Source organism: Filicampus tigris, chromosome 11 (assembly GCF_054856515.1).
Source record: "Filicampus tigris isolate MCC_2025a chromosome 11, RoL_Ftig_1.0, whole genome shotgun sequence".
Classification (NCBI taxonomy): Eukaryota; Metazoa; Chordata; class Actinopteri; order Syngnathiformes; family Syngnathidae; genus Filicampus; species Filicampus tigris.
In genome coordinates this window covers 11,866,119-11,893,502 of record NC_141227.1, presented here as the reverse complement: position 1 = coordinate 11,893,502, position 27,384 = coordinate 11,866,119, and the positions used below count along the sequence as shown (strand labels likewise).

Genomic DNA, 27,384 nt, shown 5'->3' with positions numbered 1-27,384 from the left:
TCCCCTTAAGAGAAGCACTGCTTGTTTAAGTTGAGTTAATGATGATGAGGTACCCTGCCACACCCTGCTGAATCAGCAGAACCGAAGTAACGATCATACAAATATGTCACCAGCGTCTACCTTTTTAGCTCATTTCCTTATCATTTTTGGAAGTGTGTTCAACAGGATTCATAAAACTTGGCAGTAACACGTGCATTCACACATCCTCCAAGGCTGACCCCCTGCACAATGTTCCGGGAGGGCCAGTCTGCCTTTTTCACTTGTGTCTCTCTGCCCTCGTCCGTGCTCCCAAAACACACGCTCGGCCAAAAGTCTCCCAGTGAACCTTTGACTATAGGAATCCTTACTGCTCGCAGGGTCAGGGCCTGAATGTTTATACAGTGCAGCCGGTGGAGCTCCATATTGTTTAGACAAGCTTCCAAACACACAGCCTGGAGCTTGGCCAATTTACCCACCCGCCAAGATTAGTATATGTGTGTGCGTGTGCGCGCCATCTCTGCTTTGTACACTCTTTATACAATGTTGGACTTGTATTAAATTAAATAATCCTCAAGAATATATACCAGCCACAACATTATTAGCACTTGTTTTACCTCTCCAATCTCTCAGACTATTTGGCACAGCTTGTGTATGAGATGTCACTATGCTATGCAAGAGGTGATTCTGTTGTGGCTACATACATACAGTGGGCAGTATGAGGAACTAGTGGTTATTATGTCCGCCGCGCAGTTTTGGGGAGGGGTTTGAATCTCAGCTCAGGCCCTCCTGTGAGGAGTTTCCACGATCTCCCTATTCTTACAGGGGGTTTTCTTGAGGTGCTCGGATACATTAATTCGATACATTTGGCACAACTCTGGTCTTCCAACTTTGTGGGAATGAGAATGAAAGGCTATTTTCCGTCCCCAGTGCACAAAGCAAGGTCCATAAAGGCAAGGTCCATAAAGGCACGCTAGGCTGAGTATGGTGCGGACTAACTTGACCTCAAGCCCATCAAACACCGTTGAGATGAACCAAAACAAGACATTTTGAGCAGGTCTGATCTTTCAAACGTTGTTCCAAATGAATGGGCGAAAATGACCACTGACACACTCGCAAAATGTGTAGAAAGTCTTACCCGTTACTTTCATAAGCACTTCCCGGAAGGGTATTGAGCAGGTGTCCCAACACTATTGTCTTTAGTGTGCACACGCTGCCACTGACATACTTCACAAGTGACAGTCCATTTACCATTTACCTATTATCAGAAGTGATTGCTCTGCCATGATTAGAGTCTTGTCTTTGAAATAGCTTCCTTTTTACAATTCCCATGTCACCTACTCCGTCTCCAGTCCGTCTGGCTCCCCGACTACTACGTCTATCTCTCTTTTTGCAGGAAGAGAAGGGCATTTCCTGTGAACTTGTCGAGTTGGACTTCCTCCGGTGCAGCGTGGGATTTCCCTTCATGAGAGCACAGACGAAGGTAAGCACGTTGTGATGACGTTGACAGAGTCCGAATATTCCAGATATTTGAAAACATTTCAATAAGGTCTCCTACTGTATTTTCTTTGCTCGTCCTTAGTATCATTTTGCAGTCCTTTTTGACACCAGTCAGATCTCTGGGGAAAATGACACTTTGCGGTTCTTGGTGCAAGCAAAGAGGTATGTTCTTACCGGTCATTTCAATCAGTATGTCTACAGACAGTCATACTAATAGCTGTGTCAAAACCGTAATGATCAGTTTTAAAGTGGAAGTCAACGCAAACATTTTTTTTTCAAGAATATGCTCCCAGCAGGCCCACTAGTTGAAACACTGGCATTCTGATTAATTTTGCGCTTGTGGAATATAAGCTAAGCAGCAAAATGCACTCGTTTTTAGCCATGTCTCGGGGCGGCCATTTTGTCTTCTGTCGACTGAAAATGACATCACAAGTGCTCACAACGACCAACCACGGCTCAGATTCAGAAAACAGGTCAGCCGTGATTGGTCGTTGTGAGCCGCGGTGATGTCATTTTAATTTAATATTTTTTTTATTGTTACACTTCATCACACTGAAAAGCACTAGTACTGTACCTTATTTAGTTACTTGAGGGAGTCCAATTAATACAAATACTTCTTAGTATGAAATAGATAAGACTGCGCTCAAGCTACTAATTGTTACACTGTATATAGCTTGTATGCATGTTAGAATGTGTTTAAAATAATTCACCTGAATAGCTTCTTCCTTTGTTTTAGTGCCAATCCGGAGCACAAACTCGCTGACAACATTCTGGATCTGTCAATCCCGCTGATTCATGAGACTGACACGACAATTACAGGGTAAGAACCATAAAAAACACACTTTCTAATACCTTAAACATGCGCGGAATGGCCATGTGGCTTGAGTGCCTGCTTGCTGGCTCTCAGGAAATAAGGGAGTGCTGTTGTCACACTGGAGGAGCACATCAACATGAAAGGCCTTATCTCGGAATGTTTTATGAGCGGGCGAAAGGGAGGGAGATGTAAAACAGCCTCGGTCCACCAGAACTTTGACATCTGATAAGGCTGCTGTCTCTGTTGTCCGTAACGCGACGGGGGAGGCGTCAGAGCACATCTGGCTCTTATCTCAACTACTACAGTATACAAGGATGCTCACGGAGAGCTAATACTGCTATAAATCACACACTTGTAAGACCAAAAAAAAAATGTAAACATGACTTCTCCTGTGTTGTGCAGTGTGGTGACACCGAGCTCCTTTGTGTATGGAAACTCCATCGGTGCCTCGCGCTTCGTCCAACTTGAAGACATGGAGTGCAGCTTCCAGCCTCTCAATGTCACCTTCCAGGTTAACAGTCCACACACACTGTCGCCTGTATTTATTTAGCCTCCCGTCCCGTGTGCGTTGACGTCTTTTCTTCTCGATATGTTCCAGGTGATAAATAACGGGCCCAGCCGGCTGCCAGGCTCCACTGTGGACATCAGGATACCCAATCGGCTGGCTGGCAATGGAGCTGATATGTTCCACATTGTTGAGACACAGGTGGATGGCGACAGTGATTGAATTTCCAGACCAAACCGATGACTGTGTGTTTATTCACCTGCAGGGAGCCACGTCTTCCACTCATATATCCAGCTCATCGTCCGTCTGACAGCTTTTGGTGCGAGGCGAAAAAGTCAAACTGTTGACGTTGCTACTGAAGCTAGCCAATCAATTTGGCTCACACATTTTGCATTTAGATAAAGGAACACAATATTCCCAGTTGGTTTGGATATTTTCTTAACCCTTACATTGACCCTTTCATTGAGGTAGATCATGGGGGAGCTCAAGCTGTTAATTGTATTTACTATGAATGGGTGGACGGGGTTGACTATATCCCACCCTCCTTGAGCCCATCTGGAATCACTTTGAAGGGATCAGACAGCTTGCACGGTATGGGAATGGGACACCTGTGGAGCAAGCTACTGCACTGTTATACCCTCCTAGCCTGGGAGCACATATCTTGAAATAGTGAAGGACACCAGACGGTTGCACACTTGTATTTTACCGCCATCTATATTTACTTTTTATACATCCATTCGTTTGTTTTGATTATGACTTTCTTGGCTCCTGCCCCATATGTTTTGAGTTTTTACCATGCAAATCCCTCAATCGTGCTTATTCGACATGTAAATACGTTTTTCCCGTGGAAGAATCCAGCAGGTTTAGGGCCGATGAATCATCACTGCAGCGATGGCAGGATGAAGGCAGCACATGAGAAAGCGCTGTAGTAAAGTGTGCGGTCTGGCGTGCTGGGTGGCAGCGGAGCACACAGGGAGTTTGAAAAAAAAATGGCTGCTTGATTTTTCTATAGACGCCTCCAACATACGGTACTTTGATTGTGGGAGGGTTTTTGGATTGTGTAAAGTCTTGAGAGTTTGCCACATTTATTATTAAGTCACCTTGCATTTTCTTGATAAGTGGTTGGATTTCAGATGTATGAACCTGGAAAAGGGAGAGGTTCACCTACAGAGCTTTAAGTCGGACTGAAGCGAGGTGGGGGGGAAAGGAAGGGTTCCCTTGAGGGGGGCTGTGCTGTAAACCAGCTAGCTCTAAATCACTCCATATGAGAAATCTTACATTTAGGAGGGGTGCAACATCTTGTTTGAGGAAACGTCCTACCTTACCCGCATGGAAACTTGAAACATTAGTGGGGTTGGATTGCTGTAGGTCACAGAAACCTTTGTTGGACAATTTTTGCAACTCTATCATTCATCCTGACTCGTTTCCTTCTAAAATGGCATCAATTTGATGTTCTGATTCCCCCCGCTAATGTCTTCTTTCCAGGTGGCGGACAGCCGAGGAAACTGCACCCCACATAGGAACCCGACACCTTGCACCATCCCCCAGGACAGAGAGAGCATCTTTCACACTATATTTGCCTTTTTCACCAAATCGGGCCGCAAAGTCTTGGTAAGTATGCGCCAGGCTCATGTTTGCCTGACAGTCATCTTGTTGTCCGTTCAACATGTTTCTGTTATCAGGACTGTGACCGACCGGGAAGAGCATGCATGACCATCTCGTGCAGTCTGGGGCCGCAGCTGAAAGAAGAAGCTTTGAATATTGATATCAAGCTTTTACTCAATACTGAAATTCTAAAGACGGTAAGAGATGTTTGACCACCTCCAGTCGGTCGCTTGCTAGTTGCCGTGACCTTAATGCCATCCTGTATTTTCTGCAGGATACGTCCTCCGTGATTCAGTTTGTGACGCGAGGCCATGTGCAAGTAAATGACAGGACGGTGGAGGTACCCAAAGGCCTGCCAGAAGACATCTCTGTGAGTACAAAAATATCGTACACGTGCATATTTTTTCATTTCTTGGGATGTGTTCTGCAAAAGCCTGCAGAAGAGGCTGATGTGAAAATGTGTTTGTTTAAACTCCAATAAGAAATGTTCACAGTGAGGTTTGTGGCTTCGGAACTCTCGGGAGATGCATACCTTAAAACCTCACTAAAAATAAACATTAGTTCATGTTATGGGAAATGTTTTGAGCTAACTGTCCTATTGAGTTGCAACCAGTCCAGTGTGTACCCAGCTGGGACCCTAATGATGATGAGCGCTGTAGAAAATGGATGGATTGATCGACCTTTTGAATCGATAACCCTCATTTTTTGTACTTTTCTAGTAAATACTGTACTCGAGAGTGAAGTTGCCGGTAAAATAGTCCAAATCCACATGAAAATCCGTCACATTCCCATCTGCAGTCGGACGGTGATGTGTTGAGCCCTGCGTGGAACAGCTGGGGTCCTTAGCTATGTGCTGGCACTTCTACTGGGGCCCTCGGCTGCATAAAAGGACAGGCGCTCCCCCCGCAGTGGGTTGCTGACTGATCGAATGGCTCCGAAGACCAGTCGCGGTGATTAAACGGAGCACGCGGGATGCTCTAGGTAGCATCTCTCAAATGATTACGCTCGTGACCAAACAACAGGCTTTCTGACCCGTAGCTCCAGACATGCTCAGCCCCCACTCACCATCCACCACCATCAAGTAGTAAACACACACACTGATTTGTGCTCCCAGGTTGCATTACTTGCAGATGACCAGCAAGCTGGGTTTCTCATCACTCATTTTATGTTCACACACCGACATAAATCCATGATGTAGGAACTTTACATTGCACCTCACGTTTCCACAATGAGCAGATTGCACGTTGCAACAACAGCGATGACCAGAAGAGCGTTTCAGCTGGCCATGCACTGAATTGTAGCACTATGAGGTTGGGCGAAGGTGTTCATGTGAGAAACTATTAAACCGAGATTCTCTTCATTTTGTGTTCTCTCGCCATCTCACGCCGCATTTGCCTCTTCAAAGGCCAGGCGGCATTTCAGAGCCCGGCAGCTGCGTTTACGATGACGTCGTTCCTCTTGTGTAATTGTGGAGCGCTTCTGTGGGCCCGGCCAAATGGACAAAATTAACATTTGTTCGAGGTCGTTTTTGCATAAATGAATAAATGCATCTCACGATCCTCCATTTGATGCCTGCATGCCAGAATAAACAGTCATTTCAGGAGAATGCTATTTTTCACCCAAGCTAATACAGTGGAAATACATGAAAGCAATCAAAGTAATCATGTTGGAAATGATTTGAGCACACAAATATCAAACTACTTTCTTCCCAAAGCAAAAATGCAAATCTAACTGCGGCGGAAACAGAAGTAATTGTGAGAAAATTAAACAAAAATCAAAGCACCCTTAAGTGGTGATAAATGCATGCTAATCCAAGCGTTTGTGGCAAAGTCTTGCAGTTTGAAGTCAGTTAAGAAAACTGGACTTGCTGACAGTGATGGATGATCCAGGAGGTGAATGTACTTACTGGGACGCCGCCTCAACCTGAGCTGAGCTGTAAAGAAAAATTACTTATGATATGTGGAGACTCTAAATTTAAAAAGGGAGTGGATGATTTAGAGATACTCTGACCTAATAGGATGAGTGTGCGCTGGCCTTAACATGTGTGATCATTTCAATGAAACATTGACAATATGATGTTCCATTTTAGAAGCCGGTCACCAAAAAAACACCTTCATTTATCAATGTTTAAATACAGTAGTGTGTGCAGCATTTATAAAGCACTTTCCAGCTCAAGACCTGGGTTAGAAATATTGTTCCTCCCCAGGACCCAAAGGACTGAAAATACCTCATGTACTGATGTAATACTGATATTGTGTACATTGACTAGAACACTTTTTTTGTCTTCTGCTTCACGTTTAGTATTCTGGTTGTAACTCCAACAACAGAGTTTACGATTAATTGTGTTTTGTGTACCTAGTGCTATCTAAACTCTTTGAATGCCATCAGCGGGAATCCTAACAAAGAGCGCCGTCGACGTAATTGGCATCAACATTTTTTATGGGAATGGTTGGAGAAAATTCTTGGCCAACTTTGGTTTGATCATTTAGCTGTGAAAGTTAAAAATAAATAAATATGGCCAGCAGATGGAAGCATTGGGTCTCTTTTGGATGATATGACCACATATCAAACCAATGTGAACGCTTGTGAACATAGCAGACCTCTGGAAATTCGACCATGACAAACAGCTTGTGATTGATCAAAATGTTTGTCACGTTAAATCTGCTACAAAGAGTGTCACAAAAGAGAAAAGACGATGGAGATTATTTGATTTTGAATTAAAAGCGATGATGTAATGTATGCACATAAGCACACACATATGCATGGCAAGACACATGCACACACACTACTAAATACTACTACTACTGAAAAGCTTGCAAATACGTTATTTTGCCATCAAAGGCTCATTTTCATCGTTGCTGTTGGTATTTTATAGAATAAAAGCACTGATCAGATATTTGAGGTGTCACTGAAGAAAAAAATATTTGCATCAAAGTCACTGTTGTGCATGAAATATATTTGTTCACAAAAAAAAGCTCCAAAATAGGTGATTTGGGTGAAAGCAACCCATATTGTACTGCTGATTACTAAAAATGATAAAAAGGTCTAAACACATTTTTTTTGTGATGGAATTAAAGGGTCTAATCTTTGATTTGGTAGTTTCTGTTTTTACATATTTTGTGAGCCTTGAAAGATCAGTCAAAATGCTCCAAATTGGCTGGCAATCAATAGGTTCTCTCTTTTTTTAATGGCTGGCATTGAAAGAGTTAAGACACATGAACCTAAGTGTATCTCGTGTGTTACAGCTGATCTTCGAGGCGCTGCACAGTCAGGAGCCCAGAGGCTACGTGGTGGGCTGGATCATCGCCATCAGTCTGCTGGTGGGGATCCTCATCTTTTTGCTCCTAGCTGTGCTGCTATGGAAGGTAAAAACTACTCATGATTGTACTTTTTGTCAAAGGCTTCGTGTGTGTGTGTGTGCGTGTGTTTTGCCACTGAAGTTGGGAGGCCAGGTGAGTGAGGTCTCAACTTTGTGTAGCAGGTGACTGGGGAACAGTCGGGTCCCACTAAAACCACTGAAATGTCTCCTGGATCTTACCGACTGCTTTTAGATCCACTTAAGATAAACCATCAAAAGGTCTTCCAAGATGAACATTTGTTGTTTTTGACAGATGGGCTTCTTCCGTCGGCGGTATCGCGAGATCATCGAGGCCGAGCGGAACAGGAAGGACAGCGACGATAGCTGGGACTGGATGGAAAAGAACCACTGAGACTCGTGCTGGCGACGGCGGTGGGGGGTCCCCGTGGCGCCAAAGAGATTCCGGGACCGGGTCAGGATGAATCCAACGGCACGGGACTCCTTTTCAGCCCTGCCGCCCTGGTGGCACCAGGCCCATCAAGCCTTCCATATGTGGAAGAAGAAGAATATTCTCCATATTTTCTGGAGACTTGATATGTTTTCGAGGGTTGGGGTTCAGGAGCTTGCGAGGTGACAGCGTGGCCTGCCAGAGGACGAAGAATTACGATAACTTGCAGCCGGTGGCGTGGAGCAGCCGGTTGAAAGTCGGACTGTGGATACTGGTGGACAACAAAAACCTCAGGGCTGCGTTACATAGCAACTTTATTTTTGTACACTTTAAGCCATATTGTGCAAGAAGTGGTCTTGGAGAGGAGTTGGGGCCATTGTGTCTGTAGTTATGTTTTCCTAAAAGCACTGATGTCTGATACGCCTGAATGCCTCAGCTACAGAGTATATCCTGCCCAGAACAGATTGGACGTTACTTTTATTGAGAGTGGACGATTGTGTCCTCACGTCGATCATCTTTGAAGGCTATTGTTGTCTTTGAGACACAAAAACACGCGCGCACACGGTTTAAAACACTGTAGCCTCTGCTGCTGTCTGCAGAGTTGGCCCACAAGTGCAGTGAATGTGCTGGCTGAGGTCATAAGAAATACTAACACTTTAAGGGTCATGCTTTTTCATCTTCTACGACAGTGTTTTCCAACATTTATTGAGCCATGGCACATTTTTTTTTACATTCATCTCGAATGGCATCAGCATTGATAACCAAGTGGCTCACCTTGATTTTACGGGATGTTTCATATGAAGGATTTTTGTTTCAAGTGCAATGTGTTAATTATTCCCCAAATCAATACGCAGTATGAAGATGACCGACCCCAAAATAAACTCACTGGCCACAACATTAGGTGCACCTGTATGTTCTCATTTCAGCTGCTGCAGTGGAACACAGTCTGTACTGTGATACTGGTTGTTGTAATTTCCAAACAAAATCCAAAATAAATTAATTAATTTGCACCATTCTTTAATTGGTATCTGCATAAAACCTTTGTAAACTGTACAGGCATGATTTAACAAACACTTTTTATATTCTTAATTGTCATACGAGCCTAACAAGAAGTTAACCAGTGTATAATAAAACTAAATACAAATAAAATAGGTAAACTACGCACTTTTTGGAGACGCTTGACAGGACAGGAAGATGTTCATTGAGCAATACTGCCGCCTTGTGGCATTTTATAAGCATTGCTGGAATTAATAAGATAAGATAATCAGTGCATTGTCTGACCGGTATATAATTTTCTGATGTATGTACAGTTATGGTATTTGTGGAATTGAATCGCACATGCTGTAATTAATAGCCAAACCCTATCGCTCTGTTTCTGGTGCTATGGTTATCATTACACTTTTAACTAACACTTACACTTTCAACGGTACCCTCGATGGTGACACAAAAAAAAGCTAATTAAAAAGCAAAATACCTTCCAAATTCTTTAAATTGTCACTAATTTGAAGTGTCAGGAGACAATTGTGCGAACGTTCAACTTTGGATGTTCCGCTGTACTAGAACAACCCTGTTTTGAATTACAGTGTTAAACTGAGATCTTTTTTCTACTATGATGATTGGATTATATTAATTGGATCTGGAGCCGAATATCTACAAACAGCTGTCAGTGTGATATAGTACAACCTTCAAGCACGATAACAAACACAGTTCATTTTGTAAAGGCAGCATTATCTTAGATTGATTGGATTGCGCTGATGTACCTAATGTTGTGTCCAGTACATCCTAATGAATCATGTTTTAAATTCTCAATGAAACGTTTGACTTATCATGAGATAAGATGACGTTATGATTTGTGTGCGAGCTGATCCCGAATTGACGACAGCTGTGAGTATTACGTTTGTCTATGATGTTAAAATATACGACTTTATATTGTAGTTATAGTATCGGATGGAGTCTGGGGTAAGAAACCTGAGCTGCATGGCCCTCCACAGCCAAATGTGTGTGTGGGATTGGACCCCCTCATGGTTCTGTAGTGTGAGTCATCATGTCCTAAAAATAGGCGGCAATAAGATACACTGAATCGTTTCACATAAATTAGCTTTTTAGGGCTTATTGTAAGAATAACATAGTTGCCCAGGTCCAATTCCATAATTTGCAGCTTTGTGATCTGGATGACTGAGAATCAAAACAGATGTAAAGAAACATCTTTTAGCAACTACATTATTTGTTATTGATATTGTGACACAAAGTTTACAAAACGACTTCGGCAAGTATTCTATGAAGCTAACGAAACGTTACCGGACTGAAAATAGGCTTCCAATAAAGTGTTTAACTTCCCCTGCAGCCACGTCATTGTGACTTAAAGCAGAATACAGTGAAAGGAAATGTGTATAAAATGTCCCCCAAAATGTAACAAGTTTAAGTGTTTTAAACATTCGAGGACCTCCAGTGCAAACCTAAATGTGTTACTGTTGTCTTCCCACAAAGTTGTTATGCTAGTTTTCACATGTTTATTACTCACCTTTGTGTGTTTGGATGAAATGATTTAGGGAAATCAAACGTGCAATGACAAAGATCAATGTATATACAGTATTTAGATGTAATTCAGACTTTCTCCAAAACTGCAGTGTTGAGAGGCTCACTAAGATTTTTTGGTTTAATTTCCTGTTGTGTTGTATTGATTGGACTGGCCACTTTTTTATATTACCAATGGATTCCACTGGCATGATACTAGCATATACTGTGTACACCGTTATATCGTCAGTCAGTTTCATTGCGCTTTCAAAACTGAGTGCAGATCCAAGCGACACTTGACGTTTCATTGGGCGTCAATTTGAACTGTGATGGAAATAGTTTTGGTGGTTTGCACCGTTAGTCACACTTCTGGGGGGGTTGTTCTCATTATACTACTGTCACGGATTATCATTTCCATTATAGAGTGTTGGATGTTTTTAAAATGGTGTTGGAGTTGTATATTTATCAAATGATAAATCATTTTAGAGTGGAAAAAAACGAATGTTGTTTTTTTTCATTAAGCTGGTTGGTTTCTGGCGCCCTCTACTGGTTATTGAGCTCCAAACGAATTCACAAAACATGATGATCACTCTTGCAAACAGCACCGCTGGAACATTTGATTTCAAACTTTCTCAAAAATCAGTGTTGAGAGGCTCATTTTAAGAGGTACTTGCAAACAAATTGTTTTATAGGGTCTTTGTTTTACTTTTTGTTTGAATCAAAACAGTAGGCCTATTTCATTTCAATTGATGAAAAATATAACACTATACAATATAAACATTATATTTAGCATGTACAATATTTAAAGCAGTAATATAAGTAGTAGTGTTAGAATTAAAATAAGGAAATAAACAATTAGAGTAAAAATTGCCCATTAGACTACTAAATTATGTAAATTGCTGGGGAACTGTCTACATGTTTTGCAAAGTGACTTAAAAAATTGGTATCGACTTAAAATAAAAAAACTAATGTAAAATCTAAAACTTTTCCAGAAATGCAAATGAACTTATACTCTTTTAATACACAATTTTATACATTTTTGGTACATCTCCGAAAAGAGCTATATCAAAAAGTCTCCCCTTTGCTTAAAATGTTCACTTTTCAATTGGAAAAAAAAAATCTTTGGTGTGTCCGTTTGGTCACGTGACACCTGTTGCTTGGAAACACTTGTCATCTAGCACATGCTGCAGGCTGCCCTTAATTATTAACAAAGTGCACAGAACCTATTTGGTTGGACCAGCCAGAAGCTCTTCTGTAGACAAGTATGTCTTCATTACTGGACCACGGCCTGATAAGGACAGCAGTGGCGGACCAGGTGGTGGCTCCGTTTGCATGCCACCTGTGTCACCTTGTGCTGTTGTGTGACAGCCTCGAGGAGCACGAACACTTCAGCCACTTAGAGGAAGCAGCTCGGACTGTGGCTAAAGCTACTAGCAACATGGCTGCAGCGGCCTCCGGGTGTGTATGAAGTGAAATTGGATCATTTCAATGCTGGACTCTCTTATTCAACACAACGCATGGTATGGATATTTGCTGCATGAAAAGGAGCAGCATGTACCACAACACGAGTGCATTGGGAACCACTGGTGTATATAGTTATGTCCTATCACCACCAAATGAACACCTATTTGTCCATTTCCAGACAAGTCAGTGACACTGATGATGATGTGCTGCGTATGGAGATGGTGTCCCTACTGGAGCCCATCACACTGTCAGGCCAACATGTGCTGCTGGTGGCTCAGAAGCTCAGCATCCAGCCCAGTTTGACAGCGCACAAAGAGGAACTCATTGCTGCTGCACAAACTGTTTTCCTTGGAGTAGTCAAAGTAAGGTTTGGTGGTGTCTAATCGAGTAATCATTTAACGCCATTGTTTGACTTTATTGTCTAAATCCTCTGATTTCGGCCTCTCAACAGTAATTATCTGATTTCTGGAAGGCTTTTTTTGGTGGGGGCTGGGGGGGGTGGGACGAGAGCGTGGTCATGTAACAAATTACGCTCATAAGTCAAGGCATACATAATGTTGGGGTGAGTGAGTCAAAAATAGATTAAAGATTGTACTATTAAAACCTATTCGCACAGTTTGATAAATGCACATATAACTTAAAACAACGGGAAAAATGCACTGATTAATTAATCGCAGTCCAGGTCTAGACAGTAACATGTCACACTTCATGTGAATTAAGTATGAAATGACGTCAATTCAAACAGTCCCTCCATCCATTTCCTGTCCATCAACCAACCCATTCATTGTGAATATGCTGCTATGCCACAGAGACTCTATTGTGAATCTATCATCTAAATCAGTGTTTTTCAAACTCTGTGTGCCGCGAGATATTGTCAGGTGTGCCGAGGGAAATTATCTAATTTTTTGCGCCTGGCAGTGTAATCATGTCTTTACTAGATTGTAGTACTTTTCCATACCAGCAGGTGGCAGCAGCAGCAGCAGGTAGCTAATTGTCTTTGTTTAGAGACAAGCGAATTAGTGATGCATGTTCATCCAAACAGGCCCATGTTTCACATTGAGTATCAATATGAAATACTTATACTTATAAAATACTTTTTTCTTTGTGTTTATTTAATTCCTATTCAAGACGTTATAATATAACGTCATTCTTCAATGTTAAAAAAATGCTTATTTAAACAATATAACACTTATATTCTTAAAATAAGCTTTTTCTTTTTCACAATTTTAGCCGGAGGTGTGCCGTGGGATTTTTTCAATGAAATAAATGTGCCTTGACTCAAAAAAGTTTGAAAAACACTGATCTAAATGATCTTATTTTCGTTTCCCTCCCTCAGGTTTTGCTAGTGCATGACGACTCTGTGGTGAGAGAAGTCCTTGCAGCTGCCGCTCAAGTGTCCGAGCATCTCTCTGAGCTCGCCTCCTGCTCAGACATCCAGTCCCTGGTCAAAGTCTTTCAAGTTTTCTCTGACGCCTTGCGCCTCCTCAGCCGCCTGACCGCGGCGCGAGCCGGCTCCTTAAAGGACCCTCGGCAGGCCCAAAAACTTGGAGACTCCTTGGAGACCCTAAGGAGGTGCATGCCCATGATGCACACCGCAACCTACACCACCATCAAGCACCCGACGAGCAAGGAGGCCCAAGCTGCAAAGAGCTACATACTTGACAAGGTGACGAGCACGTTGGATGACATTGTTAGCACCCTGAAAAGTGAATATCCAAGAGGACCTCTGGGAGCTTGTGGGTTTTATACCGAGAAGAGGAAACGTTTGTCACAGCTACTGGAAGGTTGCTCCAACTGCTCGGCGCTGCCAGGTCGTGATTTGGACACCCTGGTTCGAGATCTCGTCTTTCACTGCATGACCGTGGCCAACTGTTCTCAAAGAGAGTTCCAGCAAAGACTAGTGCTCCACAGTCGACACGTTCTTCACTTTTGGTCTGACGTCAAACTGATCTTAAAATCCCCCGAGAATCACGAGGGGCATCTTCAGAACATCTGCGCTTCGTTAGGGGAGCTTCTAGAAGATCTCGACGGAACAATGATGGCCGCCATTCTTCATCAACTATTAGACACGTTTGTGGTCGCAGCATCTACGTTTGAGGAACTGTCTCGAGTGGTGAGGCAAACTCCGGTTGCAGATTCCTCCGCTGAGACCGATCTGAGCTTTCTTCAATCACCGGTGGAAGAGTTCATATCCTACTTGGATAGATTGATCCAAGTGTCCAGCTTTGTCTCCGCTTCAGCCAATGATTCAAAGAGCCTCGAGAATGTGGAGAACTCCCGAGTGTGTCTTGCCAGACTCCAAGCCCAGATTGCGCATCTGTCTCTGGAACTGTCTGACAACTCCATAGAAACGCTTGGGAAGCTTCATGAAATGTTTCCCGTATGGGAAGAAGTCATTACACAGCTCCAGGATGCTCTCAGCGACGTGATGGATACCAAGGAGTTTACTAGTCTAGCCATTAGAGGGATAGAGAATGACCGCAGTGGTTGTGACGCCGCATACAGAGAGCAAAGCTACGAACTCTTTCGCGAACACGCGACCAACCTAACGAGTCGCATGCGGCTGGTGACACACTCAGTCAGGACGCATTTGGATGGCAGCGAGGACCCCATTTACAGGAACGGCCTCTTGGTCCTGCTGAAACAAGCTCAGATTTGTCAAAGCAAAATGAACCAATCGGTCAGTGACATGCTTTTAGGTTGCAGTCTGAATGTGGAGCACTATTCCACCTTTTCTGACAATGCTTCTGCTGCTATTCGCCATTTTAAAGTCCTCAGGGAGGGACTGGATGGCCACCAGCACCCGAATCTACTCAGCCCTCTGCGGGTCTGTGCCCGTCAGCCTGATCTGTCGGAAGATGAGTCCTGTGATCTGAATGAGGATCGCGGGCTGAGAAGTTTGGATTCCTCCATTCTGGATGTGATTGAGACAGAATCGGAACGTGAGGAGGAGGAGGAGGAGGAGGAGAAATCAGATGGAGATTGCGTGGAACTGGAGCTGTTTCCTAAATGTGATGACGATTTAGACACAGATCTAAAGGAGCCCAAAATGATCCCTTTCGAATTGGAACTTTTACCCCTCCTACAAGAAGTCATGACTGTGACCAAAGTAAGAGACGTTGCAGTCCTCAGCCGGGTGTGCACCGGTGTTCTCGAGCTGTCAAACTGCTACTCCCAAGCAACGAGAGAAGCTTTAGCCATCAACGATCGTGTCGACTGTAAGAATTTGGAACGCTTTCGGGCTGAACTGGTGTCACTGACGCCTCTGCTGGTCCAGACAGCTCAAGAGACGGCAATGAGCTCGTCGCCGGGCGCGGGGAACGTCTGCAGACTCTGTACGCAGTTTTCCGACCTCATCAACAACATTCGCAAGGTTCTGCTGCCAGGAAGCCAACCTTGGTTTCACGTCGTTTACACCGAGCTGAGGCGAGCTCGATTCACTCAGACGGATGTGAAACAGCAGCTCGGCTCAGTGATGAACTGGTGCGCTGACACCGTGCAGCTGCTCACACCATCGCACGTAAGCCCTCAAAGTGAAAACCAGGAGACGCTGAGTCTTTTGCACAACAAACTGAACAAAGCCCAGAACAACACAAGACATCTGATGGAGTTTAGGGCCTCATCTGACGGTCAGCTAGATCAGCTCGAGGGGCTGTGCATCCTCTGGGGTCTCTCCGTTCGCATTTTGTTCACTTCTCTGGACAGGATTTTGGGAACGTCCGGCGCTATGAGCCAACACACTCCTCGGAAGCAACTGTCCATCTTATCGGAGGGCTCGCTGAGACTCCAGGAGGCCGGAAGGCTCAGCAGTCTAACTTGTAAAAATGCTTTTAAATCAAAAGAGTTGACGGTTTTCCAGAGCGAGGTGAAGACGCTGACCGAGCGCTACCTTCAAGCTGCGGACGACCTCGGCGTAACGCCTAGTGTCATGCAGCTCGCAAAGCCAGAGCTCCTTCAGAGACATCTTATCATTAAGATGAAAGAGCTCTCAGGGCTTTTGAGTAAAGCAAATGAATGTTATGCCACTCAACTCCACAATCTGGTCAGTATGGCTCATTTGGTGGCAAAGCAAACGGAAACCAAATCGGAGGAAGCGCAGCAAAGGCTTGAACACTTCGCTAGTTTACTTCTTGAAAATGTGGAAGACGCTACCAAAAAAGCCAAAGAGAGCTTCAACTACATGCGGGATTCCCGTCAACGTGCCAACCTGCGCTCCATCAACACACATCTGTCATTTCTGATGTCCGAGATCATCGGCACGGTGCGTCTCATGGCGCAGACCTGCTCGATTTGGGACACATTCAACCTGGAGGTGAAGATTCAGTGCTGGTCAGCCAAAGCTCACTATGTGGTGGAGGAGATCAGTAAGCAAGATGGAGTCCAGCAGGAGGTAAAAGACAACATCAAAGGAGGTCTTCAGGGCACCACAACAGGTGGATGTATCCGGAACGGCTTCATGACATGCAATGAAAAGACAAATAAAGCTTCTTGGCAGGCGTGTGACGATGCGGCAGAATCAAAAATGTCAGCTTGGATTAAAGATGGATTCACAAGTACAGCAAAGGATGTAAGTATTTAGTTTCCAGGTTGGATTTGATCTGAACTTCAAATGACCTCAGAAAAATTTGTATTAGTGCAGCCTGCCTTACAGTTCTGAGGTTCGGGATTCGAATCTCCGCTTTTGCATGGTCACTCTTTACTTTTGTGGGTTTTCTCTGGGTACTGCGGCTTCTTTCCACACTCCAAAATTATTGAAGCACCGAGGCACTTTAAATGGTGGCCGGTGTGTGCTGACTCCCATTTAACATTAGCTTGAAAGTGATTGCTTAATTCTGAGCATAGCCACATCCTGTCATGTGGGTGCGCACACTTTTGCAACTACATTATTTCTGTTATTTTTATTTCGCCTCTCTAAAACGCTTTTCTTTTTCAAATTAGTTTCAGAGGTTATAGTTATATACCATTATACCATTAATGGTGAAAAAGGTTTTGAAATGATTTATCTTGGTCCCCTTTTTTTTTTTTAATCACAAAAACCTTCAATTTCAACAGGGATGTGTAGACTTTTTCTACAATAGCAGACCTGTATAGTGTTCTTGGATTGAGTTTGACTGTTGGAAAAATTGTGCCACTATCTCGTAGAGTTTACATTTATTATATTTAAACATAATAGCACTCATTTAGAAATCCACAAGACACGACATGAGGGAAAACAACGTGACCACAATATAGGTAGAAATTGATCAAAAAATGCAAATTTGGGACCACAAAATATTAATCTATGGCCATACGGAAGGTCAAATGTGCGCAAAATACTCAATTGCGCCCATGAAGTAGCTGTGGCTCAGTGCTGGTCTGTTGGGAAAACAAATTGAGGACACATTCAATTTATATTGTGGCCATTATTTCACTTACCCCCGCCCCAGCCATGGCTGATGCCTTTGCTCAAGATTGATGTCCTCATCATTTCTCTGCAGGTTGCTTCTGGCTTCAAAGAAACGTCCTCACTGACCTCCTCCTCCTTTTTGCTGAAGCAAGAAAGTGCCACTTGGGATCCCAAAGACAACAAGATAGTCCAAGAGACCAGCAAGATGGCAGACACACTGTACCACATGACCCAGTACCTGAGGAATAGAGGCCCAATACTGGTAAGGTCCACTAGAGTGTACCTTTTTCCCTTTTGCTTTTAACCATCGGTGTGATTAATAATCTTTGAGCTTTGTTCCCTCCCTTAGAACAAAGAAGCGTTTGTGTGCGCAGCCAAAGATGTGATGTCAAATGGCCAGTCGGTGACCAACTTTATTCAAGTCATAGCCAACCACTGCCTGGATGCACAGTGCGCACGGGAACTGTTCCTCATAGTGGAGCAGATTCTCACCATCACCAACCAGCTCAGCATCCTTTCCAGGTCAGATTAAGCAAAGATAGGCTGGAAAAAAATCGAAAAGGAGTGGGAAAAAAAGTGTAATGAGATCATCTTTTGTATTGCAGTGTCAATTCTGTGACACCGGGCTGTAAATCATCTGATGAGATCCTGGTGAAGAACACTCAGAATCTACTCCACACAGTCCTGAAGGGGGTTCATGCAGCAGAGACCGCCTGCATCACAGTAAACAGGACAGACATGCATGTATGTGTTTGGAATGACATTAAAGATCCTTTAAAGGTGCATCGTTTCTCTTGTTTGAGGGTTTAAAGCAGCCGGAGCCAAACTCGGATGGGGCAGAAGCGACCGCCTTGTGTTTCCAGTGGAAGAAGAACCTGGAGATCCACCGAGCCCGGCAGACCTCCATCCCCAAAACGGATGAGCTGGGTTTGAGGAAGGTTTCGTCGCACTCCGTCGTTCCGAGTCTAGCGTCTCCAGTACAAGGCGGCTCCAACTTGACGCTTCAATGGAAAGGTCACAATAGAGGTGTATCACAATATTTGCTTTTAGGAAATCATCCCTCACATTGACTCTGTCCAAGGGGGAATTCATGTTTTTTATTGTGCTTGTAGTTTTCATGTCGTGTAGAGCTGCATCACTTCAATATGGGCTATTATACACTGCCCCTCTTGTGTAGCTATATAACCAACACAAAATGATAAACCCATGTTGATTGAAAGAGATTTGCACATACACATACGTACAGTAATGGGTGTGCTGCTTTACATTAGCGACCGTCACGTAGCTGCAGTAAAACAAATGCCCACTCTTTCATGTCAAGTTGTGGTGTAAACATTTAATTCACATCAAGATATGTACAGTGCACAGTATTTAAAAGCTGATGAAATGTGCACAGAGAACAGGTCATCCACAAATACACATACAATGAACGTGACATTTAAAAGGTTGTGAAAACAATACAAAAAAAAAGCTTCAATATGGCTTCAAATAGTCACACAAGCTCATTTTGAGGCAAGTTTGATATCAAAACATTGAAAACAAGTGTTAAACTGTTATTTACAAGTTGTTGTCCTTTCGGCTTTTCCCCTCAGGGGTCGCCACAGCGAATCAAGTGCACGCTCGATCAGCATAATTGATTTGGCAAAGCATTTTACGCCGGATGCCCTTCCTGACGCAACCCTATTAGCAGGGCACACGCTCAGACACCATCACTGAGCGGGAATTGAACCCACGCTGCCCACACAAAACTCGGGTGGCGTGCACTACTACACTATCAGTGACTATAAACTGTTATTTACAAGTGCATCTCAATAAATGTAGTAACTCAGTTCTGTAAGGGAAACTCGTAAATTCATAAACACAGGAAAACATCTCAACGAGGGCCAATTCCGATCTAATTTCTAAAGTAAAAAATGTGGATCATATGCACAGTATTCCAATTTCTTGAAAATTCATTTAACATTATTGGTTTTCATTAGCTGTAAGCTATAACCATCATAATGATAAAATTTGGGGAATTGAACTATAGAAGGATATTTTAATTCATTGAGATTGCCATATGTTTAGAGCTATTTACAAGCTTGTCACTAGAAAATATTTTATGAAATGTTTGACTTTTTAACCTCAATGCATGTAGACCATATAAACAGAATTTTTTAATACACATTTAAATTGAGACACTAAATGTCACAGTCAAATGTCCACATCACATTACAAGTGGAAATATACTGTAAGGGTAGGTAGGGGAATGGGGAAAAACAAAAGGGATACAATTTTTTTTAAATTTGGTTTCCATCAGCCCATATTATCTTTCTGGCCAATTAACGAACTAACTAACTAAACCCAAAAACCACAGACATTAACATGCTCAATCCCATAACACCAACTTATGACTATGTATAAAGTGAATGTACATAAATAAATACATTTATAGCTAAATAATGATTGGCATATGTCACCAATATAACAATTCAATGCAGTTTATTGAGAGAAAGGAGAAGCTGTGGGGTCAAAGGTCTTGAAGACTTCTTTGAGAGTCCTGTCTTCGAGCTCCTCCTCATTCGTCTGCTTGGGTTCCTCCACGGCAACTTCTGTCTGCTCCTTCTCGTCCGCTGCACCCTCTTGTGCCCCAGCAGAACCTGGTCCTGCCGGTTTGGCCTGCCTGGCGTCAGCGTACTGGGGTCGAATCAAGCCTGCCAGAGCCTGGACGGGCAGATTATGCACTGCGTGGGGCGTGATGATCGAGTCCTGTGGAGGTGGTTGTGGACTGTCAAGTGTGGTCTGATCGTGGTCAGAGGCAGTGTCTGTTGTTTTCATCTCCTCTAAAGGGACACGGCCTTGACCTGGGGAGTCAGGTTGTGTTGGAGGAATGTCTTTCTTCACTGGATGTTTAAGAATGCCCACTTTTTTCGGAAGGTCTACCTGATCCTTCGGAACCGGCTCAGTCTGATTACGAGGGTCGTACAGACTGATCCCTCCCAGGATTGCCGTGGGGCTTTCCAAGACCCCCCCAGATGAAGCCAACCGTGGCGCGTACGGCGGCAGCCTCTCAGAGAGGGAGGAGCTAGCGCTGGTCTTTTGTAACCTGGGTTCCACAACTCCTCCCGTGGCTTCCTTCTGACCCAGAAGCTTGGAGTCCAGACTTCCTGTACGCCTGATTCTGGGGTCTAAATTCTTTTGCTGACGTGGATCAACAGGTCTCTCCGTTGAGGATCCAGACGGGAGACGAGCGAGACGCTCCTTTAAACGAGCAGCCGCCAGTCTGGGGTCAGTCGGCGGCGGGCTGGAGGCAGGGGGGTGGTCCGTCACACTTGTTCTGTTCATCTGAGCATCAGCGATTAGAGGTGGCAGGGGTAGATTGATAGAATGCTCCTGTTTGGGAATTAGACATGGGATCAGGTCTTCAGGGGCCCAAACTACCGTTTGGGCGAAGGCCGGACGTTGAAGCAGAATGTCCACTCGAATATGACTGAACTGCTTCAGCTGGCAGCGGGGGTCCCGCAGCACCACACCTGGACTGGCCTCCAATGGGATGAGGGCCGCTCTGTCTCGGAGTTCCCTCTCCCCTTCATCATCCTCATCTCCAGCGGGCTTTTTTGGACCAGTCGGCTGGTTTTGCTGGCGGTAGGTGCTCGGCTCCATAGGTCTCGGTTTCCTGGGGTCCCTGGACAGTCTTGGATCCAAACCTGCGTCAGACTCCTTTTTCATGTCAGGAGGCCTCTGCCGAGGATCTGCCTTCACACGTGGGTCACTTGGTTGAGTTCTGTCCTTGACAAGTCGAGGGTCGCCCAGAGGTGCTGCAGCGGCCGGTGTTGGGATCTTGGACTGGTGCAGTTCACCCTGCCTCTTCAGACATTTTAGGATGGACGTGACACTACTCCCGCCCTCTTCGTCACTGGAATACCAGTTTGTTGTCTCATCTGGAGGAGAAGATAAAACAAGTTGGACTGAGCTCCGTGCTTTTAATGGAACAGCTTTAAGATTGAAAGGGACACTCGCCTCTGCTCGTATTCTTATCATCTTGACTCTCTGCTCTTTGTGGATCGCTCTCATGTGGCTTTGACTCTGGTTGGTGCTGAGTCAAGTGTAGAATGATGGCTTTCTGCACCGCTGGAGGTAAAGACTGCAACTGGACATCTGAGCCTATCTGCTGCTGTAGGTTCTGGACCTGGTTCATTCCGGGTTCCCCTAACAGAACAAAAACAAAGATCCATGGTACCTTAAGTAACTCAAAACGTATACTGGTGTTAACCTGATACAAACCGTGATGGCCCACTGGCTGGTTTTGGAGCAAGTTGCTGAGGAGCTCTAGTGGGTTCTTGCCCAACGATGGAAATGGGAAAATGCTCTGCAGCATCTGTAGTTCTGGTACAGCAGGGAATGGAGGCCTCTGTATATTCATCTGATGGTTTATATTTCCATGAAACACTGGCGGCTGACCAGGTGGAATTGGCTGCTGCAGTGGGTAGCCATGTGGCAGCTGCTGTCCAGGAGGGCTCTGGGCGCTCATGGGTGGTCCTGTTGGGTAACCCACAGAACTTGGTGACCCTAAGGATGGCACTGTGGTAGCATCAGATCCTGAAGACACCAAAGCTCCACTCTGTGTTTCCTCCGATCCGCCACTAATCTGGTCAGTGCCTTCACTGGGATCCTGGTAGCTGGTCTCACTGGTAAAGCGATAAAACGCACAATTAATTTGAAGCTGACTGGTAAAACACGTTCCCTGCTTTAGATTTGACTTACTTTAAGGCAATTTTCTGTGCCAGGTCGACTGTAGGTTGAACTTTTATTTCGAAGAGGGAGGGGATCTTCCCTGCCTGAGAAGACTCATCTGTTGGGCTGCTCTGACCCGGCGTCGGGAGCAAACCCACACCTGGAGGCGGCTTGGGAAGTGGGGCGATGCCCTGTTTTCTCAGGTCCTCTAGCTCCAACTCATCCTCACGTGCGTTCTCCTCCTCGGTGTTAATAATCTTGTCATGTGTACAAGAGGAGGAACGTTTTAGTTTTGAATTCTCATGAGTTGTGCTTCTGATGCATTTTAAAAGTGCCTCACCTTATCGAGCAACTCTTTCGTCACATCAGTCAGAGCATCATGGGAAAATTTGCAGTTGTCCCCTTGGTAGCATTTGGCTCCGGTGTGGAAGAACTTGCAAGGATATTCACGTTGAGCCAGAAATTAAGGAGCTTCACTGAATCGACAGGTTGCTTTTACAAAGGCACGTATGATTGACACTGAAGGATATTGTGCATGTAAATGCAATGGTCTCCTTTGCTGCAGTATCCCTGGAGGTAGAATTTACAAAGTTCCTTCTTCTTATCTGGGATGACCAGCTCGTGCTCAAACTTACACTGCTCCCCCTACAGGAAGAGATGAGCACTTACATCTTTAAACCAAACAGTATACAGTGAACGCCAAATATTCACGCTGTGACATTTGTAGATTTTTTGGGGGGAACCTCCACTATTCACTCTATTTGTGATTGGTGTAAAGGAAGTATGTTGAAGTGAGGAGCTGCACTCAGACATTATGGTAGTTTTTTTCCACCATTTTGTGGAATCTATAGACAATTAAAACCTTTTCACGGGGCCCTGCAATTACTTGGAGATTTTTGCCAATCCGATGTCGCCGCAAACAACCGGGTTTCCGCGTACACATTGGACGTACACAAAGTGACACTCGGCAGAGAAGACGCTAAGGCGGCGAACAGCCATCGAGACACCAGCCTGAATTTTGTCATTGAGATTCATGCATTACCTCTGCTAAGCTTAAATGCACAAACTGATGTTTTTGATCGCCACTTTCGCTAGATAGAAAAATGACGCAACAATTACATAACCAATTTCCATGACACGCATGACACTTTGTGGAAGCATGTGGCGAGCAGGAAACTGTTACACTTTAGCGGAGATTTGATTAAAAGTTAGGCAAACAATTTTCATTTGGCACCATTACAATCTACTTGCATTGGGGCCAAGTGAGGTAGAACCCAGGTTTATTCAGCAGATACAGCACAGAGCGCTTGAGTGGAACAAAGGACATGTTGAGGATGATTTAGCAATCCATCCATTTTCTTTCTCGTCGTTACTCACGCGTTAAGACTGTGAAACGAGAAGGAATAAAACTGAACCTGCCGTATGACAAATGCTCAAGTAAAGGGAGCTGGAAAAGATTTTTAAAATAAATAATTATTGCTTTTATAACTGTTTATTTATGTGATTTAAACATACAGCACCTTGAAGTTCATTCAAACATGCTTATTAGAGGTAGCGTACCTTGATGCATCGACCCTCCAGAAAGTACTTGCAAATGTATCTTCCATTGTGCTCGACTGTGTGTTGACTGATGAATTCTTTGCTCATTATTAGTCGCTTCTTCTGGAACCCAGAATTTTTCCCATCCTGCCAAAAAAATTTGAACACGTTAGCGCCCCATAATCATTTGTTGCAAATTGATGATTTTATGGGCATACAGGAGTCGCGTCTTCCATATCCTGGTCAGCGCCTCTGCCTCGTCCTCCGCGTCCCATCCAGGGTTTCCCTCCCCTCATCTTCTTGTTCTTATTGAGCATCCCTCGTCCTCTTCCTGGACCACTCCCTCTGCCTCTTCCTCTCTGTCCAACTGCAGAGAGAAATCTGTGTTTTTTATTGCTAATTAACAAGTTTGAGATGAAAGACTATTTCATAAGTGCTTTCTCACATTGTTGTTTCATGCCTCTCATGTTGCCCCTCTTTCCCATCTGCTCCTTTCCATAGCGGCCCCTTCCCGGGCCGGATGTTGAATCTTTAGACTGGTGGTACTCTGACTCATCGTCATAATGATCCTCCTCATCTTCGTAGTCATCGCTGTAGTCACTGTATTTGTCAAAATTGCTGCTTTTGTGAGGCGGTGACTTGTGCATGCTGCCGCGCGCCACTTTCTGGTCTCTTCCATGCTGGAAAATCAACAGTGACAAGTGACGATCATTAACCGTGTGCACAAATATAACGTCGGGTCTATATACACTCACCGGAGTATTCTGCATGTCACAATCACGTCCAGATCCATGACTCGGCCTGTTTTTGGGTCTCTCTGGACGGTCGTAGTCGGAGTCGTAGCTGTCCGAGCTGGAGCTGCTTGAAGATGAGTGATGCTAAAGAGAGGGACCGAAACAGCAAATTCAATAATGGAACCAGTCCAACTTAAACTGTAAAGTGAAGTAGCTTACTTTCTGTCTGTCCCGTCTCCTCCTTTTCGACCTTCTCTTCTCTCTGGTCTTTTTGTAGCGTTTCCTTGAGTGCCTGTGAGATTTGTCTTCTTTTTCTTTTGCTTTGTCCCGTTCCTTCTCCTTTGGTTTTTCTTTGTCTTCAGTCCCCTCTGGCGCCTCTTTGTTTTCCTCCTCTATCCCAATTCCCTCATCGTCTATTTCTCCATCTTCCAACTCTCCATCCTCTCTGAAATAAGTCATTTAAAAGGTGAGTATTATGGCAACTAATGTCTATCAATCAAAACCCATTGTTGTAAACCTTTGCGGCGGTTCAGCTACTTCATTTCAGTTCCATCAAGTCCTCTCCATATTTCAATCAGTAAATTATTTGATTCAATTGATCATTTTAATCTCCCTTAAAGCAGTTCAAATCAACAATGAGATTATTTATCTTTTTACTTTTCCTACAGTTGATGTGTATCATTCATGCCTTTAAAGAACTACAAATAGAGAGATGTACATTTGTAAAAAATGACAAAATTTGGATAGTATGCTTTTTGCTGGACAGCGTTATTTTTTCTACAAAGGCCAGAAAAGCTAAGGCAATTCATTTATGTGCAAAATCAACTTCCATCCATTTTCTATCTCCGCTTATACTATACCTTTTGAGCCTTCAATTAAGCTAACAGGTTTTTGGAATGTGGGAGGGATAAAAGCCATGCAAGCACAGGTAGAACATACAAACCTTACACAGGAAAGCCAGAACTAAGATTCGCACATCATGCTGCCGGTGCAAAACACATACAAATTCATGTACCATGGATGATTATTACAGGCGTAATGGTTACAAGGAGGGGGTGGTTGGTCTCACCTCATAAATTACTGTACAATCAAATAAATGTGAAGTCTAAGATAAATATTGCTGCTTTAATGCCAACATTGTTTGCATATTTGGTGGACAGTGGACCCTGCATACTCACAGTTTGGCAACTGCAGATTTGCATGTTCCTTATTTTTTGGGGGGTAAATGTATGTTGAATGTTTATTAGCATTTTTTATGAAGTTTTGGGGTTTCAATTTCTTCCACAATGCATGCCAATGGGTGTCAATTGTAGGTAGATTTTTTGCTATGCCGGCCAGGTCCCTATGCCCCACAAATTGCTCGGGTCCACTGTCGTTTATGTAGAGAACCACCATAACAAGCTAAATCAGATTTTAAAGAATTCATTCTTTTTCTTTTAATGTCCAGAATAAAACTGAACATTTGTTTTTACCAATCAAACAAATACATTTCCAATTAGTTGTTCTAATAAAATACTTTTGGTTCAACATAACTCCTAAGTTCAATATGCACAAAGGAGAAAGCCTGATGGATCATTAACCCTATTAGGAGACGCATGATATCATCCTAGTCTCAACACATGGTATGCATTGTACCGAAAGCCATTTGAGCATTTATCCGATATCCTTTATTTCCACATTAAGGTCCACGTACTAGTATACTTTTATTGTCCTCACTAGTAAGACAATTCAGCACACTAGCATCGACTGTGACATTTCTGGCCCCTGGGACAAAATCCTTGGCATTGTAGTAGTACAACTACATGGTAGTTGTGAGACAAAACTGACAAAACTAGTAGCACTATTGTAGCGTTATATGATCTAGTAGAATTGTTATAATCATGTACATGGACTTTAAGATGGATACAAAGGATATTAAGTGTTCGTCTTCCCATAGGTATGGTCATCATCATCATCATCATCATCATCATCATCATCCCAACGCTTAGTTAACATGGCTCCTTTGCAGTACCGCCTAACGGCCAGCAGGAGAAAGTTTCTAAAATGGGCGTGTCATTACGTCATCTACCTCTGCAGATTGGCAACGCAGCAATGGATTCATCCCAACACTACACATAATTATGATGATGTCTGCCATCGCATGGAAATGATCGTGAATGAGTCGTTTCGACAGACAGGAAGGCAGGAAAGCTATAGGCGACATTTCAATGCACTAAAAGGCATGCAAGGATAGTAATTGGGGGAACCAATAATAAGTATAAACTGCCAAATGTAAGATGAGGGAAAAAAAAACAGAAAACAAGCATGTCGATGCACAGCACTGAAACGCACAGATGATTGCTTTAAGAATTGCATTAAGATTGTTACTCGACCTTTCGTCCCCTGCCAGCTCAGAGTCTCTCATGTTTTTGTCAAAAACGGGGGCTGGGGGACTGGAGACAAGGCTCACAGAGGCCATTGGAAATCAAATCTGCTTCACTTCTCTGTCCAGTACAAGAGTGAATTAACTCAAGCAGTCAATGAAACGTTGTGTTGTGACAGATGCTGGAAGATGTTCAGACTGCAGGAAAAAAAACTCACGGTGTTTCATGTCTCGACTGAGACAGTGTACAGACACTCTCCTCTTTCATACCAATGACGTTTTAACTCTGTGAGCACAGCTCGATACCCCGCTTTGCTAATGTCCCGTCGGTTGACAGCTGCCATGGTGAAAGAAGAGAGGAAACGGAGGGAGAAACAATCTGTGTTGTAACCATGTTCGTTGATTTCAGCATCTTCACGGGATTTCTCAACAGCGATATCATCTCAAAATGGCTACTCTGCCCAGTCGCACACAATCCCAAATGGTGTGTTCTTCCGCACGTTTCAAGCCCATTGCGGATCTAACT

At 43.8% G+C, this 27,384-nt stretch overlaps 3 protein-coding genes across 5 annotated transcripts in view; 2 read left to right on the top strand and 1 right to left on the bottom strand.

The window, feature by feature from the left end:
- itga9 (integrin, alpha 9) overlaps positions 1-9,156 on the top strand; it is a 45,395-nt gene extending 36,239 nt beyond the window's left edge. Inside the window, exons 19-28 of the mRNA XM_086045744.1 lie at positions 1,373-1,459; positions 1,559-1,638; positions 2,213-2,296; positions 2,693-2,801; positions 2,889-2,996; positions 4,281-4,406; positions 4,478-4,597; positions 4,675-4,770; positions 7,646-7,765; positions 8,012-9,156. Coding sequence (XP_085901870.1) covers positions 1,373-1,459; positions 1,559-1,638; positions 2,213-2,296; positions 2,693-2,801; positions 2,889-2,996; positions 4,281-4,406; positions 4,478-4,597; positions 4,675-4,770; positions 7,646-7,765; positions 8,012-8,110 — 1,029 coding nt within the window. The 3' untranslated portion in view covers positions 8,111-9,156. The remainder of the gene's footprint in view (positions 1-1,372; positions 1,460-1,558; positions 1,639-2,212; positions 2,297-2,692; positions 2,802-2,888; positions 2,997-4,280; positions 4,407-4,477; positions 4,598-4,674; positions 4,771-7,645; positions 7,766-8,011) is intronic.
- Positions 9,157-11,895: 2,739 nt separating this feature from the next.
- Positions 11,896-18,935, top strand: LOC147139758 (uncharacterized). Its single transcript, XM_086045546.1, has 7 exons — positions 11,896-12,118; positions 12,303-12,486; positions 13,461-16,691; positions 17,602-17,772; positions 17,860-18,032; positions 18,116-18,233; positions 18,314-18,935. The coding sequence occupies exons 1-7, from the start codon at positions 11,925-11,927 to the stop codon at positions 18,578-18,580; spliced, it is 4,338 nt and encodes a 1,445-aa protein (XP_085901672.1). The 5' UTR covers positions 11,896-11,924; the 3' UTR covers positions 18,581-18,935.
- zc3h6 (zinc finger CCCH-type containing 6) lies at positions 18,832-27,360 on the bottom strand. Of its 3 annotated transcripts, XM_086045548.1 has the most exons (13): positions 27,077-27,360; positions 26,869-26,979; positions 24,716-24,941; positions 24,518-24,640; positions 24,208-24,442; positions 23,981-24,129; positions 23,784-23,909; positions 22,754-22,868; positions 22,564-22,673; positions 22,254-22,480; positions 21,774-22,177; positions 21,510-21,698; positions 18,832-21,430 (listed from the first exon to the last, which is right to left on the bottom strand). In XM_086045548.1, exons 2-13 carry the CDS (start codon positions 26,952-26,954, stop codon positions 19,992-19,994), a joined length of 3,429 nt encoding a protein of 1,142 aa, XP_085901674.1. In that variant the 5' UTR covers positions 26,955-26,979; positions 27,077-27,360; the 3' UTR covers positions 18,832-19,991. The 3 variants fall into 3 exon arrangements, with proteins under 3 accessions (XP_085901674.1, XP_085901673.1, XP_085901675.1); XM_086045547.1 differs by having other exon boundaries at positions 26,869-27,360; XM_086045549.1 differs by lacking the exon at positions 26,869-26,979.
- Positions 27,361-27,384: the final 24 nt, after the last annotated feature.